The 20472-nt window shown below is 43.6% G+C and overlaps 2 protein-coding genes across 2 annotated transcripts in view; one reads left to right on the forward strand and one right to left on the reverse strand.

Moving 5' to 3' along the window:
- Window positions 1-265: 265 nt before the first annotated feature.
- Window positions 266-16170, reverse strand: Uba5 (ubiquitin like modifier activating enzyme 5). The gene is made up of 12 exons (XM_051140230.1): window positions 15832-16170; window positions 13427-13472; window positions 13225-13314; window positions 10364-10473; window positions 9112-9198; window positions 8436-8520; window positions 7586-7690; window positions 7301-7428; window positions 2864-2999; window positions 2534-2618; window positions 2245-2351; window positions 266-768 (listed from the first exon to the last, which is right to left on the reverse strand). Exons 1-12 carry the CDS (start codon window positions 15990-15992, stop codon window positions 691-693), a joined length of 1218 nt encoding a protein of 405 aa, XP_050996187.1. The 5' UTR covers window positions 15993-16170; the 3' UTR covers window positions 266-690.
- A 513-nt stretch (window positions 16171-16683) lies between these two features.
- The window catches only part of Acad11 (acyl-CoA dehydrogenase family member 11), a 65681-nt gene continuing 61892 nt past the window's right edge, over window positions 16684-20472 (forward strand). The window contains exon 1 of the mRNA XM_051140807.1: window positions 16684-16887. Coding sequence (XP_050996764.1) covers window positions 16745-16887 — 143 coding nt within the window. The 5' untranslated portion in view covers window positions 16684-16744. The remainder of the gene's footprint in view (window positions 16888-20472) is intronic.

Genomic DNA, 20472 nt, shown 5'->3' on the forward strand with positions numbered 1-20472 from the left:
CCACTACTCAGGACAAGCCTTGCTAGCATCTATTTTTGGAGTCAGGTATTCAGGAACAGTCTATATGGTGGACACAGTCTGGACACTGCACTCACGCCTGTTCTTCAGTACCATAGCGACTCCAGGTACTTCTGCCACAGACAGCAACGCCCTTTCCTTGGTCAGTGAAAATGAGAATATAACTATGTTTCTGTACTTCTGTCTGTCCATGAAGCTAACTCTCGTTTGTCTATGCTTTGTCTTAAATATCTAACCCATAGCTTTACACACTGCCAATGAAGACCTTTTGCTTGTATTTCATTGAGAAGCATCTGAGGGCTATCTTACAGGCTGTTTAAAGTCATCCATGGTCAGATTATTAGTGGGTAACAGTCCAGTAGGAAGCCATTCACCCAGAAACTTGCCGGCCACAGGCACCAGGCACCATCCTCCATCTGGGCCTCAGGCCACAGACAGGAAATTACTGTAAAGGAAATCACATAATGGATGGACCCCTCCTCTCCTTTCCTTCCGTACATGCGTTTCTGATTCGGTTACAGAGGAAGCAGGGGGCAAGCACTCGTGTTCCATACAGCTAACAATCTGTCAAGATGCACATGCCAGTGAAGGCAGCCCTACATTTATTAGTTCTGACTTAATCCCCAGGGAACAGCGTAAGCACAGGAAATAAAACAGATGCTGGTCCACTGTCTACATGTTCTTCATCTTGGCCATGAGATCTTCCAAGCTTTCACCAGACTCTTCCACTGTTACTTCAGAAACAGAATCCTGTCAACAAAAGGGGGAAATGCAATGAAAACAGAACCAAGCAGAACTGCTTGTCCTCACAGTCTGCTTTACCCAAGCTCAACTCACTTGGAAAGCTGGTTTTCTCTGATAAATACATTTTGAAATACTTATATTCTCCACCAAAATTTGGTTCAAGGGGCAGCAACTTCAGTATTCTCAACATTCCTACTGAGTGTATTTTAATATAAAATTATACTTGTTATAGCAGACCATGAAGTTGGTACATGATACACTGTGTGATGTCGTGTCAGGATAAGCATATCTCCTCAAACTATCTCTTTGTCATTAGAACATTTAAAAGTCACTTCTTCTATCTTTCTGAACATCAACAATGTCAACCGACAGCCACGCTTCTGTGACACACCAGAGCTCAGTGTTCCCAGCTAGCTGTAGCGTCCAAGCTGCTGGCCAACCTTTCCCTCCTCTGCCTCTGCTTACCATTGGCAGCACTATTCCATCCTCAACGTCTATAGCATCAGTCTTTAGGGCCCACATATGAGGGAGATCGTGTAGTGTTTGCCCATCTATGCCCATCTTATTTCACTAATTACTTCCAGTTCCATCTGTCCTGTCACAAATGACAGGTTTTCATCTTATGGTTCAATAGTGTTCCAGTGTGTGTGTATCTTTGATTAATTAGTCAATAGACATTTTAGCTAAATACCCGTCCGGTGAGCCTGCTGGATCACATATATGGAGCCTCCATTCTGTCTTCCGTAATGGACACACTGATTTACATTCCTGAGAGCAGGGCATTATTATATTCTAGGTCCCTTTCTGCATTCTTGCCAGCACTTACCTTCTTCACTTGGAGTAAGACATACCTCAGTGGGTTTCATCTGCACACCTGATGATTAATGACATTTGACAACTTTTCAGTGCCTATTGCCTATCTGTACGTCTTTTTGTGTGGTGGTCCTGGGCCCTGTTCTGTAAGTCTGTGCTTGAGAAAGTCTATATTTCTGCAGGTTTATTCATGGGCAACCTAGCGTTCCCTCCCCCGCTCAACCCCCCACCCACCACCCCTCACCTCCCACCCACAACCTCCACTTCCAGGTCTTACTACAATCCAGGTTCACCTCAAACTTGCAAACCTCCTGCTTCAGCCTCCTACATGCTAGGATCACAGGCGCACACCATCATCCTTTTCAGAAGCACCTTTACATGGGCTTGTGGCTAAAACTATCGATATGTGAAAGTAATAGTCTAATTTAACCAAAATCTATTATACTTGCTATATCATGAATTTGTAAGTGTTACTTTCTCGTTTTAAATGAGCTGTGCCTGTCCCCACACTGACACTGACTGTCCATTTCTCACCCCTCACTGCCCACACTGTAAACATCTAGAGCAGGAGATGCCTCGCAGGCTTCAACTAAGAGGAAGCTGGAACAAGATAAATATATACAGTCTTTATCTGCTGTTTACATATGGTAAATCGGATTTCACAAATACCTTCTTTGGGACTGTGTATGCCACTGTAATTCCTTCAGGTAAGGCGGGAATGGGACCTGAAGACTTCTTCAGTTCCTCTTCTGAAACCTCAGACACCAGCTCAATACCTGCAGGTTAAATATGACCTGTGCTCATTCTCAAGAAAACTCTTAAGAATTGCTTAAACTTTTGTGTAATCTTACATTCTCTCCCAGAAAACACTGTAAGAATTATTTAAACTTTTGTAATCCTATGTTCCCTCCCAGAAAGGAGTGTCTTCCACCGTGAGTCCGGTGCACCAGGCTCTTACCCCACTCGTTGTCCTCATGCAGCACCTCCTCCTGCCCCTCCTCCTCAGGTGCAGCCTGCTGTGTGGGCTGTGCTGCTGCCCTCCTCTGTGTAAGCAAACCGCACAAACACCGTTACTCCTCCTCAGTTCTCTGACGCACTCCTCAAGGAGTCACACAGGGCTTTTATCTTACCAAAAGCAAGAATGGAGTTTTGTTTTTCAAGTATGCTAAATTAACTAAAACTATAAAAATCCAGAATCCATTTACACTATATCCCAAGTCTGTTTCTTGTGAAAAGTCACTGTCCTAGGCCACGTGACCCTCAGACATTTTGTTTTGACTGTGTATACCTTGTATTTGTCCTGTTGCTTCCTGCAGTTTCTGTCATCACACTGAGGGTTTGGTTTCATGGACATAGTAGGGAAAAAATCCTGCATTGCATTGTATCCAAGGTAAAAACTGACAGTGCCAAAATTTAACAGAAACCTGGAATAGAAAATCAAATTAGACAGGCATGGTGATGCACATCTTTAAGCCCAGCATTTGAGAGGCAGAGGCAGGCAGATCTTTGTGAATTCCAGGCCAGCCAGGGATATACAGTGAGACTCCCATCTCAAAACACAAAAGAAAATCAAATTAGATTTAAATAAAAGAATAAACTTTATTTATTATTTACTAGAAGTAAGTAAATTTTTTAAAAAGGACTTTGGCTCAGGTAATGAATTTTTATGACAAACAACCTAGAAAACAGCAACTTTGTCTACCTTATTTATAAATCTTGGCTTGTAGTAGTCGCTTGAATTTTGTTAAATAAGTGAAGGAAAGAGGTGTCCACACCCTTTCATAACTGTATAATGAGCTATTACTTTTGAACCTCAGATGAAAATAAAAGTTGGCAAGTACAGCATGCTAAACCTCGGAAAAGTGCACTGAGCTTAGACCCGCAATGAGAGAGATGTGTTCTCAAAGCCTGAGCTAAGGAGGCTTGGGAGGCAGCTCAATGGATGAAGTTCTTGCAGTGCAAGCATGAGAGTCTGAGTTTGCATCCCCGGAACCCACATAGCAAGGCAGGCATGGTGTCGTGAACCTGTAGCCCCAGATCTGAGGAGAGGAGGTGGAGACAGGAGAGCCCAGGCCTCACTGCACAGCCAGTGCAGCCAAAATGGTGAGACCCCGTCAATAATGTGGAGCACACTCAGACGCCAGGCATAGAGCAATCAAGCTGAGGGTAAACTGGAAGCTGCTCCCCACTGGCTTTTATTGTGCTGATGAAAAAAAGGCATCACTGGTCTTTATCCAGTTGTAAACCCTAAAACCAATATTGCCAACTTGCAAGGCAAGATGTGCCCGTGGGTAGAATGATGGCACTGAGGTTGGCACAGGTATGGGATGAAACCAACTATTCTCTGACTGGATTTGAGGCCTGCTCCCCAAGACGGAACTCAAACCTGGTACTGTAACGGCAGTCAGAAACCCATGGCTAAAGTCTTAGGCCCTAGGGGCAACTTCTGACTGCTGTTTGGTAACCTACCATGGCACCAGACTGTCTTCTAGCTTATCCCCATAGAAGGCACAGCCTCTTTGCAATGTACAGAACTGAATACAGACGCATGGCTGCTCAAGGTGCTAAGGGTAAGTGATGGCTGAGTGCTCAGCCCTAAGCAAGATATTTATAGCCCTCCATACCGCTAGGGAGGTGGAAAGAATGTAAAAGCCATAAGACCATGGCACCACCGCTACAGTGATGATGCCACAGCAGCTGTGGCTGTTTGCAATGGCCCACACAACTCGGCTTATCAACAGTCAATCATGGACCAGGGAGGGGCTTATGGAGCCCTACCCCTCCCTGCTCAGCTATTGTCTACTGGTGGATTCTGGGGGGAGGGCAGTCATTATTGTCAGTAGTGTACCGACAAAGTGCCCACCAGACACCAATAGATGTTCCAAATCCATGGCCATACAGATAATCCTGGTTAAACTTAGTGGGTCTTGAAATAACAACAAATTCATGAATGCGGGAAGGTGATTTGTAGGGCGTAATAGGGACAGGAAGGAGAGTGGAGGAGTGGAGAAGAGGTTAGAGTAATCAGAATGCACATCACACATGCATCAAACTGTCAATGATGAGTCCAGTAGAAGTCATTTTAAAGGTAAAGAAACAGAGAAAGACACACAACATTGTCCTCTGGCCTTCACACACAGATATACAGAAAAGCATACCACATACACATGTGCACACATACATATGAGATGTGATGCTAAATCTAATTTAAAAACTGATATAACCTACTATAAACTATATAATTTTTATACAGTAAACTAAAAATATACTAAGTCATTGATGTAAGTAGTACCAGGTGAAGTCAAAGCATTTCCAACACAGAGAATTCCATTGTGACCCCACCCCTGCCAAGTACCATTCTCTTTAAAAGTTTCTGTCTTGGTTGGTTTTTTTTAACAACTTAACACAAGCTGGATCATCTGGGAAGATAACATGCCTCCATCACACTGGTCTGTAGGCAAGTCTGTGGGGCATTTTCATGATTAATGACTAATGTGGGAGTGTCCAGCTCTCTACAGGTGGTGACACCCCTGAGCACATAGTCCTGGAAAGTATTAAAAATAGGTTAAGCCACGGGGAGCAAGCCAGCAGCAGCACTCCTTTATTTGTCTGCTTCAGTTCCTGCCTCCGGGTTCCCAGAATTCCTGCCCTAACTTCCATCAATAATGGACCGAAATGAGAAAGTGTAAGTCAAATAAGCCTGTTCCTTCATGAATTGCTTCTGGTCATGGGTTTTATCAAAGCAATAGAAAGCCTAACTACAACAGCTTTTTTTAAAAAAAGATTTATCTATTTGTGTATTTTATATACATCAGTCTCTGTCTTCATGAATATCAGAAGAGGGCATCAGACCCCATTACAAATGGTTGTGAGCCACCATGTGGTTGCTGGCAATTAAACTTAGGACCTCTGGAAGAGCAGCCAGTGCTCTTTAACTACAAAGCAATCTCTCCACCACCACCCCCCCCCCCAACAGCTTCTATATAGAAGACTGTGCATAAAACAAGTGAGGGCTGGGGAGATGGCTCAGTGGGCAAAGTGCTTCCATGCAAGCCTGAGGACCTGAGTTCAGATCCCCAGAACCCATGTGAAAACTTGACAGATGTGCATGACTGTGAGTACAGTGTTCCTACAGCAAGATGGAAGGCAAACAACAGAGTCTCTGGAAGCTCACAGGTCCAGCTCTCCTGGTACATGCGAGGGCAAGCAATGAAAGGCCCACCTCTTAACAAGGCGGAAGGTAAGTGACAACTGAGGCTACCTACTGACGTCCTCACGTGTAGCACAGGTACATGCCAGTGTGCACACACAAAACATGAACGCAGGCATATACCCACATAACATATGCACACGAAGATTAAAATAACAAATGACAAGAAAAAGTTTTCTGAAAACACATATGTAAAGCTAAATATGTAACAAGGAATGAAAAGACCCAGCAGATGATAGTACAATGATCATTCATGGGAAAAGAAACGTAAGTGCCAATCCCTTTTTTAACAAGTAGGTGGAACCTGAAATAGCTATTCTTCAGATTGGCAAAGCTCTGAGAGTCTGATGACACGAATGTTTCTGACAGCATGTGTGAGCCAAGTACCCCAAGTCTTTGATGGACAGCGCCATCTCTTCCCAACAACAGGGTGGGTTTTGTTGAAATAAATTGCAGAAACCCATACTGAACATAAGTTCGGAATTTAAGGGCGTATGTGAGATGCTGTCTGCAGCGCTGGCAGTAACAATAATAAAAATGTGGACAGTCTAAATGCGTGTTAATAAAGGAACCGTGAGGGAAGTGTTCTTGTAGCCAGGACTGCTTTCCCCTTTGCACATTGTTATAAAGTGTTCTTATTACCTACTGGGTTTAGATGGGCCACTTGCTCTTAGGCCCCACAGCCCTAGACTGCTGCCTTCAGGATTTATGTACGTGGTTCTTATGACCTCTGCTGGAGCATGCTTCTGCTATCAGGAGGCCTTATTTCCGTGCTGCAGTATGGGATTAATCTGGAGACTTAGAGACATAACTATGCTACTAAGCCTGAAATGGGACAAAAGTAGCTAGAGTTAGGGAATTCATAGGGACTCTGCTTGTAAAGAGTGAATTGGCTCATAAACTGACAAAAACATCAGTCATACAAACCTGTTTTTCTCATTTTTGGCTACAGTTACAAAGTGCATTGGAGAAATCTGGTTTGTGCCAAAAGAGGTGTTTCTCTGGCTTTATCACATTTGAATGACTCTTAGTAAGAGCATCAAGACAGCAGAAGCAAGCATGTTTGTGCCTTGGTTCCCACCTCCTGTCTAAGTCTGTACAGCTTTAACTCATTTGCTTAGTGCTTCAGAATCATGTCTCACACAACATTTTAAACAGCAACAGAGCACGCTACAGAGGTGGCAGGGGGTTGTCTGGTCTAGTGTCTCTGAAGTGCACTGTGTTTGCACTATGTCGGCCTGGGTATACAGAGCAACACTGTATCAGAACAAGTTATTCAAAATGCAGGGAGGACCGGACATTTCAGCAAACATGTACAAGTACACACATTCACATAGATACATATGCACACACACACACAATGCTTGCAAAAGTCATGTATGTATGATATATTTAAAAGCAAATTTAAGTTTAAGAAAATTACTTAGTTGGCAATACCAATTCTTGGAGTACTTTATGAAATACATTTTTATCAAAAGTATACAAAACAATTCGGAAATATCACCCCTCACTTACTTTAATACATTTTGTACCAAGATGCCTGCAACCACTCCCATGGTGGTGGGGAGACTGGCTGCACAGACGCCTTCTCGTTTCAGGGTTTTTTCATCAATATTTGCAGCAACTACAAGTGGTGGTGCACACTACATGAAAAAGAATACACCAATTTCAAATGAAATAGAGAAAACCCCGAAATGTTCCAAATAGTATCCCAGCACTCCTCTGCTCCTTTGAATTGTAGACATCAATTACGAGAGATCACTGACATCTAACAGTGAAAGTGAACAAGACAGCACCTACCGCGAAACAAGCCGACTCTCCAGGGATCATGAGCTGGATGTGCCCGGAAACTGCATTTTCACTGACCCCAGATTCCATCCACGTCTGACCAAGCTCATTACAAGCCTTCACAGGAAACGGTAAAAACACAAAAGAGCACAAATTACTGCCAAGCTCCTTTGTGGACTAGCAGATGTTCTCTAAATGGATCCTGTGGGTTTGGGGTCAGAGAGAAGAGCTGCACCAGGGAAGGTGTGGGTATCCCAGTAACAGCAACTTCCTCACACTGACCCACTGCTTCCTAGATTTCTTTAGATTAATATAAAAATTTATTTTTCTAAAACTTCTGCAATACAAAAATGCTAAGTATCACTTAAAAGCGATTCATAGAAAAATATTTTATTTTTGGGAAATGTTTTCAATTTATACATTAATACTAGCAAGACAAAAAAGCCAATGCCAATGGTGAGCCAGCAAGATGGCTCTGCAGGTAAAGATGCTTGCCACCAAGCCTGATGACCTGAGTTCAGTCCCCAGGTCCCACACGGTAGAAGGAGAGAACCAACTCCTGCCCTCCGACCTCCACATGGGTATGGTGGCACACACATGTACACAGACACACACAAAATAAATGAATGCAATGGAAACCCAATGGTGACTAGAGTAAGCATCATAAAATATTCATTTACTTAAAAACCATACAGCAGAACCATCTGCTGCCTTATACATAAGAGAGTGAGACACTGGAACATGTCACAGCTGAGGTCAGAAGCTCTTACCACACGTTTTCAGCACAGGCTAACTGTGAAGACGGAGTGTAACTTAGACTATGTTTAGAGAGAACCCCCGGGTCCCCGCACACGACACTCACTGTGTTTATTGCCATTCGTGCTTCAAAGTTGTCCACACAGCTAAGAACTAGGTCAACAGGTCTTCCTTCTTCTAGTCCGCCCAAACTAGACAAGGAAAATAAATGGTATTTGGGAAAAAAAATGAGGATACAAAATACATTAATTTCTTCTGCCCTGCAGCCTGGTGGCTGACACCGGCAGTGCTATCACCTGGGAAGCTGCGGCAGGAGGACAGTCACTGGCTCCATGCCAACCCTTGACATATAGTACGAGATCCTGCCTCAAAAAGCAACCAAGTGCAAACCCAATCCCCACTGCCCATATTTCATTCCTTCCGTGTTTCTTGAAGTAAGATCTCAGGCTTGTAATCGCCTGCTTCAGCCTCACAAGTGTTGGGATTACAGGCATTCACCACCACACCCAGTGGGACACAAAATACACTGCAACTGAGTTTTAGTTGTGCAGTGGATTTTCTTTCATTAAATGCCTGAACACAATTATAACACAGTGTTTAATGTTAATGACCGCATATAAAGTGTTAAGCCACTTCCTGAATAGAGACTTAATGATTCTAATAAGCACTACACAAAAATTACTTTTCCTAAAAGCTGAAAAATTTATCAAAATAGATTTTTTTAGCACTTGTTTAACTGAGCTGGACATCAGGGCATTACACAAAATATTCATAAATTTTACCTTAATCTACTCATGAAATGTTCAAAGTGTTCCACTGTGGTGATATTGTAGTTGTGAACTTCAAACAGAACATCAGGGTTAATGGTCCTGAGAAGGAGAGCAAACGTTACAAACCGTCCTTATAAGAATAGGACGGGAAAGCAGAAAACAGAGGGTGAAGGAGCGAGCAGGATTTAACTGAGACTGAAGAAGAGAAGTCCTCTTCTTCTGCTTAGTTGCACTCAAGGATGAAAGCACATGGATCATGTTAGTCCAGCCCTGCCCACAGGCGCAGCTGCTGCAGAGTAACTACACGTGCAGCCCAACAGACTTTTGATGACTCTGTCCTTCTGCAAGGTCAGCGCTGGCCACCATAATGTAGACAGTCATAAAGACCACAAGAACGTTTCCAAATTACCCCAGAGCCTTCATTGTTGCTGGAAGCTCCAGTTCAGTCCGACAGTCTCTTTATGTCTTACTCCAACAATGTTCAGAGCCCCACAGTTGGGGGCTGGCAAATCACAGCCCCCGAGCCACATCTGTCCACTACCTGCTTTTCTATGTCCTTCAAGGTTACGACTTGCCTGCTCTGGGTTTTTGTTCTGAGTCAACATCTTGCCACGCAGCCCTGGCTGGCCCCAGCACTCCCTATGCAGTCCAGCTGAACTTAAATTTGGGACAGTCCTCACACATGCTTCAACTTCCCGTGTCCTGGGATTTGCAGCATATGCCACCACATGCCACTAAGAACAATTCTTTTTTTGTTTGTTTGTTTGTTTTTTGTTTTTTTTGTTTTTGTTTGTTTTAGTTTTTCGAGACAGAGCTTCTCTGTGTAGCCTTGGCTGTCCTGGATTCGCTTTGTAGACCAGGTTGGCCTCAAACTCACAGCGATCCACCTGCCTTTGCCTCCCAAGTGCTGGGATTATAGGCGTGCGCCATGACTGCTCAGCAAGAACAATTCTTAAATGGTTGGGGGACAACTCTTTTTCAGAGAATTTCATGACATGTATAGAAGTGTTTTTGGAACAGAGGCATGCTCGATCATCTGGTGTGATCTTTGGCTAGTCACACTGTGGCTCCACAGTTAAGCAGTGTCAACAATAACGAAAATATGCACACTCTGGCCCTACACAAAGTCGGCCAGGCCAGGTCTAAAAAGTAAGAGAATTCTTTGTATAAATGAAATATGCATTTCCCAGAGATCAGCTTAGCTCACAGCAGGTACCCAAACAAGACCCCACTCCACACAACCCTCCGCTACCACCCCAGTCACCTCAGAGTGTGCTCTGCTGCTTGGACCTTACTCAGTCCTGCTTGATGAGGCTGGAAGAAAAGTCGATTCATGTTGGCGAGTTCCACCTTGTCATAGTCGAAGAGTAGCAACTAAAATGAGAACAGTGGTATTTCAATGAAAAATGACATTAAACCAGTGGATTTCCCATGTGATCAGCAGCTTAAGGCTCATGGTGTGATAATGTTAGTTACTTCTAACACTTGGTGTCTGACAGTTTACTAAGTGTCCTGGGAGGTAGGCATCACTTGTCCCTTTAATCCTCAGCTTAGTGACAAGGCAGCTAGGGCCCACACTGACCAGCACTCAGCTAATGCAGGACTCTGTGCAGCCCCCTCCCCCACCCAGCACCATGCGGCTTCTACATACCAGCTCAACAAGAAAGAATGTTCATTCCATTTGACTTTGGCATCCTAAAACTGAGCCAAGATCCTATTTCAATCCTTTTCCCCCTTGATTCCCTTTGTATGACATACCACATACCCAAGCCAAGGCTAAATTTCATTATTCCTCAGAGAATCATCAACCAGTTAATTATTGTTTCCTGCTTTAGTCTTAGGTCTACTTCAGTGTTTGCTATGTGCACACATCATTTAAAATGAGCAGAATTTCACACTTCTTATCAGTAAGAACAGGTTAGATTCTGTGAATCTATAAATGAGATTTATCCTTCTCAATACAGAAACAAACAAACAAGCAAAAAAGCCTATGACAGCACCCAGAGAAGGATACCACTTAGGTATCAATAATATTTTCTAGGTGAGAGAGGATTAAATCTGAGTTTGAGACTCCTGGCTGGCTTTGTAAAAAGAAGTGGAAGTTGTCACTCTGCCACTACTTGGCTTAAGTCACAGAGAAATGACATCGACTTTCCAGCCTGCAGCACATGTGGAAAGCATGGCAGACACTTGCAGAGATAAGAAATAGGCCCTGGGTTTTCTAGGCACCATCTCCCCACTAAATGTCATCAATTAGCTTCTTATCTGCTTTACAGGTAGAAGAAAGAATTCCTGAAACTCATCTGTTTAGTCTTACTTTACAAGCCTGGGTAAACAGTGAGATCATTGGAAGAGTTGCTGAAAATGCAGGTGTCTGATCTCACTGCCAGAATCCCTAGTCGGCTCTTGTGAGGCATGAGAACTATCAAAGCCTTCCCAGGAGTCTGGTAACAGCAGCCATCGGGAAGGGCTGCTGCAACCTCATGTAGATGCACCTGCATCACCTGGAACCTGTTAGTGAGGCAAAAAGCCCTTCCCCAACATTAATACGCAGAGTCTATTGAAAGACAGATTCTGGTTCAGTTGTATGTGCTGCATCTTGACGTCTTCTTTCCTAGTGAATGCCCAGGCAAGGCTCCAGGCATTCTCAGGGTTTAGTTTCTGCCTGTCAGGATACTGGAAATGGTTATAACAATCTTCAGGTGTGCCTGACATCTACAGGATTAACACCACATTAACTGAGGTCCGGCAGTATGCTCTAATATGCGACATACTCAATTTTAACTACTGATCTCAAGCATCTCCAATATCCTGTTCATCAACCTGGTACTCAATTTTGGCCTACTTTTGTAAACTACTTCCAAATATTAAAATTATTATCATTACTATTATTATTATTTTGGTTTTTCAAGGCAAGGCTTCTCTGTGTAGCCTTGGGTGCTCTGAAACTCGTTCTGTAGACTAGGTTGGCCTCAAACCCAGAGATTTGCCTGTCTCTGCATCCTGAGTGCCACGATTAAAGGCATGTGCCGCCACCACCCAACTGATATTAGAGTTCTAATAAGCATTTTAAGTATTCTGTTCACATCCTTTTTATATTGATGAATGAGGACCAATTTTGCAACCACTATCTTTTAAAATTAACTTATTGACAAATGACACTGGAGAGTGTATGTTTTATGAAAATAACAGAAGACAGATAATTGTGGAAAACATCTCTTCAACCACTAAGAAACATTAGCAGTCTTTGGCAGGTTAAATTCTGGCAGACGGTTACTTCTTTTCTACAATTCAAGTCCATTTTTAAAAGAAGAAAACAAAATAGCTTAAATAAAAAAATCTGAAACATCTCCCAGTTTAAATTAAACTCTTTCAACTTTGTGTATGTTTAGTTGAGCGCTTAATAAGATTTTCAACATTTGAGTGTTTCATTTGTATACTTTGTCCACTTAGATGTACTGTCTTTTGTATCAAGGGGTTAAATCAGGCAAAACTTCATTTTTTAAAAAACTGTAAGGCAGTCACTTGACAGAAATTTAAGTTCCTCCAGGGTCAGCACTTCTTGAAATCCAAATAAGTGTTCAAGGTTGTGTCCTGTTCCCAGCAGCAGTGTTCTGCTCGTCAGCTGTGCCATTTCCAGTTAGCCTACGGTGGAAGAGTCTGAGGCCGCACCCTGACCACTCACAATGGGGCACAGGAGCCCTTGTACCAGGAATACAAGCCCAGCAGAACCCCCACTGGGTGAGCTTGCCTGCTCATGTGGCATGGCTTTACACCCTTCTGCAGAAGTAAGCTTCCTGGCTTGCTAAAGTGACATGTAGGGTGCGGTGTTTGGGGGTGGGGGGACACCCCAGAACCAGTTCTATAGCCAAAATAATTCCAAATTACTTACACATTACACCGCCCTAAACAAAACTCCTGGACACAATTAAGTGACCCTCGCTGAATTAGCAGTAATATGAGCCTTTGTCTGGAGAAGATATGATTCGGCCTCGTGAGCAGAGCAATCACCAGAAACCCAGCAGAAATCAACAAGCACTGGCAAGCAGGAGAGTGGTGGTCTGTACCTGATGTGCTCCAGAGGGAACGGTTCCCTACTAGACAGGCAAAGAGAAATCTTTTTACCTTACCAATGCCACATCTTGTCAGCATTTCAGCAGTCACGCTACCAACTCCACCAACACCTACTATTGCTACAGCGTAGGTACGGATTTTCTGTGAAACAAAAATGGCACATGTGCTAGTTAACACTCCTCATTTGATTTGGCACCAGAAATTATTCTCGTTGACTGAAATCAAGTTCAGAAGCTGGAAAGACGTGTCATACCTCATAGTCACTGACAATCCCCATCCGCTTCAGGGCCATCAGACGGCTTAAAGAAGAAATAAAAAAGGCTTGAGAGCTTTCGCAGTCTTTTTCTACTTTTATTTTTATGTGGGTGGGTGGGTTGCCTGTTATGTATGCCTGTACATGCAGTGCCGGCAGAGGCCAGAAGACGGTTACCAGGGACTAGAGTTATGCATGGTGAACTGCCTTGTGGGTGCTGGGAATCAAACCTGGATCCTGTGGAAGAGCCATTTCTCCTGCCCCAAGCTTCTAATGTTTTAGCTAACAGTGATGTTTAAAGACATGCACCATAAAAGAAAATAATCCCCAAAACTAAATAACTACTACTCCAAAAGAGGAGGAATCTAGCTGGATATCGTGGCATGCATCTGTAATGAGGCAGGAGAGAAGTAAAAGTTCAAGACCAGCCTGGGGTACGCAGCAAATTTGATGACTAACTGAACTTAAAAGCTAACTTTCACTGCGTAACTTCAACCACTGGGCTTGTCTTCCCACTGTAGCCTGTGAAACAGTACTGTTCTTCTAAACACCTTCTTCATCCTAACGTGTAGCCAAGATTTGCAGCTAATGGCTTAAATGTTAAGGGTCAAAGTGAAATGCCATTATTTTCCTTTGCTTTGTTAGTATATAAAGACAATGAAATAAGCTCATGGCCTCTGCCCACAATGATGTCTGCTTTTGGAAGCATCTCTCGTATGCCAAGGACTATAAGAGGCACTTTAGCTACTGCTCATCAGCTCTCTTCTCTCTCTCTCTCTCTCTGTGTGTGTGTGTGTGCTGTATTATATACATATATATACATTATATATACACAAATGTGCAAATATTCAAGTTTTCATTTGCTTGTTCTTTATGGCACAGGTGGATCTACGGCTGCTAGGAAAGCCAGCAGTCCCCTGCCTGACCCCTTTCTTTCCACTTTCAACTCGATGTGACCGTATCTATAATTGCATTTTCACCTCTTGCTTTTTCAGTCTTCTCAAGATTTCACTCTTAAATGTCCATCACTGAGCACAAACACTTCCTGCCCCATGAGCCTTCTGCTCACCGCTGGGGGAGTATTTTAGAGGCTTCTTTCTCCCATACCTTCCATTCTTCAAGGCAGCATCTGTGTCTCCCCTATGCCCAGTCTCCTGCACGCTTTCACTTACTCTCCCCGACTCCAGCCGTTGTCTAAAACTCCCCTATGTATATTCACATGCAGGAGTTACCAACTTCATCAGCTGAGAGCGTCTCTAGCCCCACGACACACACAGCCCTCTTTCTGGAACTTCACCTACGCTAAAACTCCCCGGTTTTCAGCCTCACTACTTACAGCCTTGCCGACTTACTAGGGGAGAAACCTAATGCCACACAGATTCTGTTGTTTCCTGCACCCTATCTAAAATAACTAACGCCTTTCTCACCTGCAGGACAAGAGCAAAGTAACGGCAATCTCACAGGGCTGCGGTGAGAAGAAAAACATGTAATGGAAGGTCTAACTGCATGCTACTGAATGCAGTCTTGTCCCGGGCTTGCCATGTACAACTGCTGTTCTAAGAACTTCACATAAACGGCCTCAGTGTTCATCACTCTGGCTGAAACAGGCGTTCCTACGGTCCTACTTTACAGACGGTCATCTGAAGGGGAAGCTCGGCAGCTGTTAGAACCAGTTACAAGTTACTGGCTACTCAGTAAGGTGAGAAACGGATGCACTCAGCCTTGATGCAGAGGCCTTTCCCTTAACCACTGCTCTATATTCTCCCTCATAAATTAACAAGTCCTTTTAGGGAGAGCGAAGGAGAGCGGTAGACAGGCCTGGCAAAGTCGTCAGTCAGAGATGTTCGTGAGAACGCTCGTAACTAACTCTCCTTCTCCTTGCCCCGCCTAAGTTACACTGAGAGGCCTTTAGGAAACCGTACTTACTTTATCCTTGGCGGCTTTACATGAGATGGTATGTTCTGAAAAAGCTTACTAACAATCAGCCTTATGGTAAGCGAGGTAGACTAATGAAGACAAAGATGACGGGAAACAGCACAGGACAGCAGGCACAAGAGCTGCACCATATGGATGCCTGGCGTGGATTGGTTGTCTTAAATAAAATGTTATTTTTCTTCTTTGCAGGAGAAAGGGCTCTCACTATACAGCCCAAGAACTCATTATGCAGCCTAAGCAGGCCCGGAACTCGCGACAATGTCCCCTACTTCCCTCCCCCCACCCCAATTCCCCATGCTAGGATGATCAATCTCGTGAGCCACCACGCTTGGCGAGGATGATCTTCTGTTAGCGCTAAGACGTTGGCCTTGCCCATATGGAAACAGGCCCTGTGCAGCAAGAAAGGGCCGACGGAGGCCGGCTGGACCCTTCAAGGGGAGTGTGGCCCTGCCTGCCCCGCCACGGATCACCTGTAAGGATTGGAGTCCACCACCTCGGAGCTCATCTTCTCGATGCGGGCCCGGCCACCCACTCCGTGGCCGACCTCCAAAGCCCATCGGTTTCTCTCTCGGGCGAGTTCCTGCTCCAGCTCCTCAACCCGCTGTCGCAGCTGCTCCACCGACTCGGCCATGGCTGGGCTCCCGGAGGCTGCCGCTCCCAGCCCGGGCCTCCGCCGCCGCCGCCGCCCCACGCTGTTCCGCTGGGCCCACGAAGTGCAGGAGGACTAAACACAGCCTTCCCGGTGCCGACACTCGGGGAAGCACCTCTAGCTAGTCTGGTTCGACACGTCTCAGCCACGCCCACCGGTCTTCCGGTGCGCTGCCGTCATCGCTCCCCTCGGTAAAAACACTCCTCAAAATACTTGGCTTTCTTCTCTAGAACCGAAAACCAGGTCACAGCAGGGCCAGTGCCATGTGTGTCCAGAGCAGGCTGACGGCGATTCTGCCTTTCGAATGTAGGAGGCCATGAAAACACTGCGGTCTTTTACTCCGGGGCTCAAGGTCCTGGCGGACTCTCTTCTTAGAGGGACCACACAGGCCTTCCGCCTGACGCATCATTGAAGCTAGGGTGGAAGATGTCTGTGTCACTCGCTCGAGTGACGTTTGTGACTTTGTCTTTCTATAAGATCGAGGCCTCCAGATCTGACTATGACTTTTTTTAAATCTAAATTTGGACCCACAGCAGGCGCTTCCTTCATTTCTCTGCCAGACCCGAAGTCACTAGATTCAGCCCCCAACACTGCTTAGCCCAGAGTCCAAGTGATTGGCTTCTGCTAAGCCCCGCCCTGACCCCGCCCCCAAGCTCTAGCGTCTTTCCTACCTCTTCGCCAGCTCTGTGCAGTCTGGATTCTCATTCCTGTACCCTGTGACAGCAGTGGCAGTCATGGAGATGGATGCCACCAGTGACACCGTGGAAGTGCTACCCCAGCACAAGTTCGACATCAGGTCCCTGGAGGCCTACCTGAATCAGCACTTGCCTGGCTTTGGGTCAGATCCCCGGGCTGTGCTGACTGTTACTCAATACAGGTATCAACTTTAGCCTTCGCCTCCAACTGGAGCGTCTCTGTGCTTGGTGCTTTTCTTCCTTTGGCCCTGGGTGGGTTTCTCATTTGCCCAGTTGCGATTTCTTTCCCTTCAAGGACGCTTCCTGCATGATTTGTCCTTCAATCCCAGAGGGCAGAGGTAGAGTTGCAGTATGCATTGTGCAATGCAGTCTTGTTAAGGAATAAAATTATGTGCCTAACTGAGAAAGATGAGGCTGGGCACTCTTAGATACCTTCTGTGACCTCTTTGCTACACTCTAAAAAATCATTTTCTGAGGGGCTTGTGCCATTTTGCTTAATTGACTTTAGTCACCTGAGGCTAGGTTAATAACACCCCCTGAAATACACAAATTATGATTCTAGACTTTCCACTTAGCCGTTTTTCAGCACCAGTTCTTGAAGCAAGGGAATTAAGCTGGATGAGATGACCTCGGGAGCATCTTTCCCCACTGACAAGTGAATCTGACTTTAGAATGTTTTATGATAGCGTTCCATTTTTATATGGTTCCAGTATAAGCCGATTTTATATGGTTCCACTGAACTGTCTCTGTAGCCTTTGTATCCGGGGATTTAGCTGTAATGTAAATTTGAAGACCAAAGTTTCTTTCTTGTAATACTTGCCTGTTCCTATTAGTCTTGATAAGGAAATGAAGTAATGTAGGTGAAAAGGCTTAAGCATTGAAATATCCGTGGAGAGGTAGGATAAAGTCTAGTCAGCACTTCTAAAATTAATGTCTTGTGTTGTGACCAGATGAAAACAGATCAAAGTTCAAATTTCAATAGTCCACTCAGTATGGAATTTGGCCAGTTTGCCATGCTGCTCTCGGATAAAGGTTCTATATCCTCAGGCTATTGTGGTCCTCTATAGATTTAAAATGTTGGTTTTCTTTTTACTTTTTTATTTACATTGGTGTTCTGCCTTCATGTATGTCTGTGTGGGTGTCAGATCCCCGGAACTGGAATTACAGACATTTGTGAACTCCCATGTGGTTGCTGGGATTTGAGCCCACGTCCTTTGGAAAAGCAATCAGTGCTCTTAACTGCTGAGCCATCCCTCAAGCCCTGTTTAAAACTAATTTTGAATTAAGTTGATGTTCACCAAAATCATGCTCAATAAAAAATTATTTCTGAAGCCAAGCCTGGTGCTACCTGGCTTCAATCCCCAACATGTAGAGGCTGGGGAAGGATGACTGAGTTTAAGGCCAGCCTGGACATGTAGCAACCCCTGGTCTGAAAAACTATTTTTCCAGAAATGTTATACAAGCTTGACGTAACATAGATGTATGGAAGTATGGATTCAACAGAGAAGATGCATTCATTTACGGGATAGATGAAAACTTAGAAAAATTAAGAGCATACTAGGCCACAGAAATCTGAAAAAAAAAAATCTTTTAAAACTCTGGGTCAATGAGATGGCTTATCAGGCGAAGGTACCTGCTGAGAAGCCTGACATCCAGAAGTCAACCCTAGAAACCACACTGTGGAAGGAGAGAAACAATCCCTGCAAGTTGTCCTCTGGCCTCCATACATGCCCCCCAATAAATAAATAAATGTAAAAAGAAAAACCATACATTTCACAATATAAGTGCAAACTTTTTAACAGGATAAAAACAGACAACAAATACAATGTTGTAACTAATTGGTTCATGTGTTCATGAGCTACATAGGTAATAGTTTGTTAAAATTAAGTATACACATCACTTGCACTTTTTTATCTTGGCAACAGTTAAATATGACACTCAAAAGGTCTGATAAGAACATCCAAAAAATTATCTAAATACCAGTCTAATAGAAAGTGTGCAAGACCTTTATATACAAACAACAAAACCTTATTGGCCATATTTATTTATTTATTATTTTTTAAATATATTTTATTAATTTATTCATATTACATCTCAATTGTTATTCCATCTTTGTATCCTCCCATTCCTCCCTCCCTCCCATATTGGCCATTTTTAAAGAACCTTAGGAATTTATAATTAACACACATGAGCAGGAAAAGTCAGTATTGTAAATTTTTGCTTTTTTCCCAACTAATCTATAGATTAAAAGCAATGTCGTGACTGGAGAGATGGCTCAGAGGTTAAGAGCACTGGCTGTGCTTCCAAAGGTCCTGAGTTCAATTCCCAGCAACCACATGGTGGCTCACAACTACCTATAATGAGATCTGGTGCCCTCTTCTGGGCATATAGGTACCTGTACATGCAGGCAGAACACTGTATACATAATAAATAAATGAATCTTTAAAAAAAAAAAAAAAGCAATGTCAATCAAAATCCAATTTTTTTCTCTAATTTGAAAAAAATGCTTTTAAGTTTTACGTGAAAGACCAAAGGGTTAACAGAAACATTCCTAAAGAACAACAGAGTGGGAAATCTGATTTGGGGTGGCATATTATTAGCACACAGGTAGTTAAATATGTCAGTGAGACAGTTCACAAAAGACCCACATGTTTATAGAACTTATGCGACAGTGGTGACACTTGGAATCAGCTTGGGGAAAATGGGAAGATCCATGGGTAAAAGACTCCAAGAGCTTGTGATGGGATAATTATTATCCCTGTGAAATATTACTGTCTGTAAGGAAACTGCCACCCAGCTGTGGGACTGCCTCAGTAGGTAGAGCACCCCTAGCATGCCTGAAGCTAAGGGTTCAAATCTCAGTGCCGCATAAAGCCGGACTAGGTTGTGGTGATAGCAGTAATCCTAGCACTTGGGAGATGAAGATAAGATTAGAGGCTCAAAGTTGTCCTTGAACTTTCACAAAATTGACCTCTGATTTCAGCGTATGGTGACATGCATGTTCATACACATCATATGCATGCCCTGTATGTATTCATATACATTTAGACATTAAGATGTGAGACTTTAAGGACTCGTTAAGGTAAGAGTCAGTATAGCTACCACTGACCAACATGACATTATCCCATAAAACTGAGGTCAGAAAGATATGCATGCCCCTCACTGCAGAAATATTATTTCTTAGAGTTAAGAAAATTTCATACCAGGATATCAGGAACATTCATTGTGTTGCTTGTAATAGAATCCCCCTTTAAAAAAAAAAAACACAGTAGTATTTATTAGTAGTAGAATGGAAGAACAAATTGCTCATTTGTATAGTGGACTGCCATACACCAGTGGAAAAGATGCAATCACCGCTGTACATAGCACATATAAAACTGCGGGTAAATATAGAGTGTGTTGCTTAAGGAGATAAACTTCGAGAGAGCAATAGGCATGGAATTCAAGACACAGAGTTCTTCAAAGTTGTTCTTTAATATAGACTCTGATGTTTGTTTGCTATAGTTATTCCAGATTTGGTAATACAAAATATAATTAAACAACAATCAAACACTCTATAGCTTGATACAACAAAACTCTTCTAGGCTAGTCCCTAAGATGTGCCTAGCACTGAGGTTGCTCTTCTGCAGTCTCATTCTATGAAGAAGAATGATTTCTAAATATTATTTTCAGGTTTATGTGTGCTATGGGGAGATGGAAGATGTTGAGGACAAGGCAGGAAGGTTGCGTTGAGAAGGTAGCATTTAACAAAGACTAGAAAGGGTTGA

Source organism: Acomys russatus, chromosome 32 (assembly GCF_903995435.1).
Source record: "Acomys russatus chromosome 32, mAcoRus1.1, whole genome shotgun sequence".
NCBI lineage: Eukaryota > Metazoa > Chordata > Mammalia > Rodentia > Muridae > Acomys > Acomys russatus.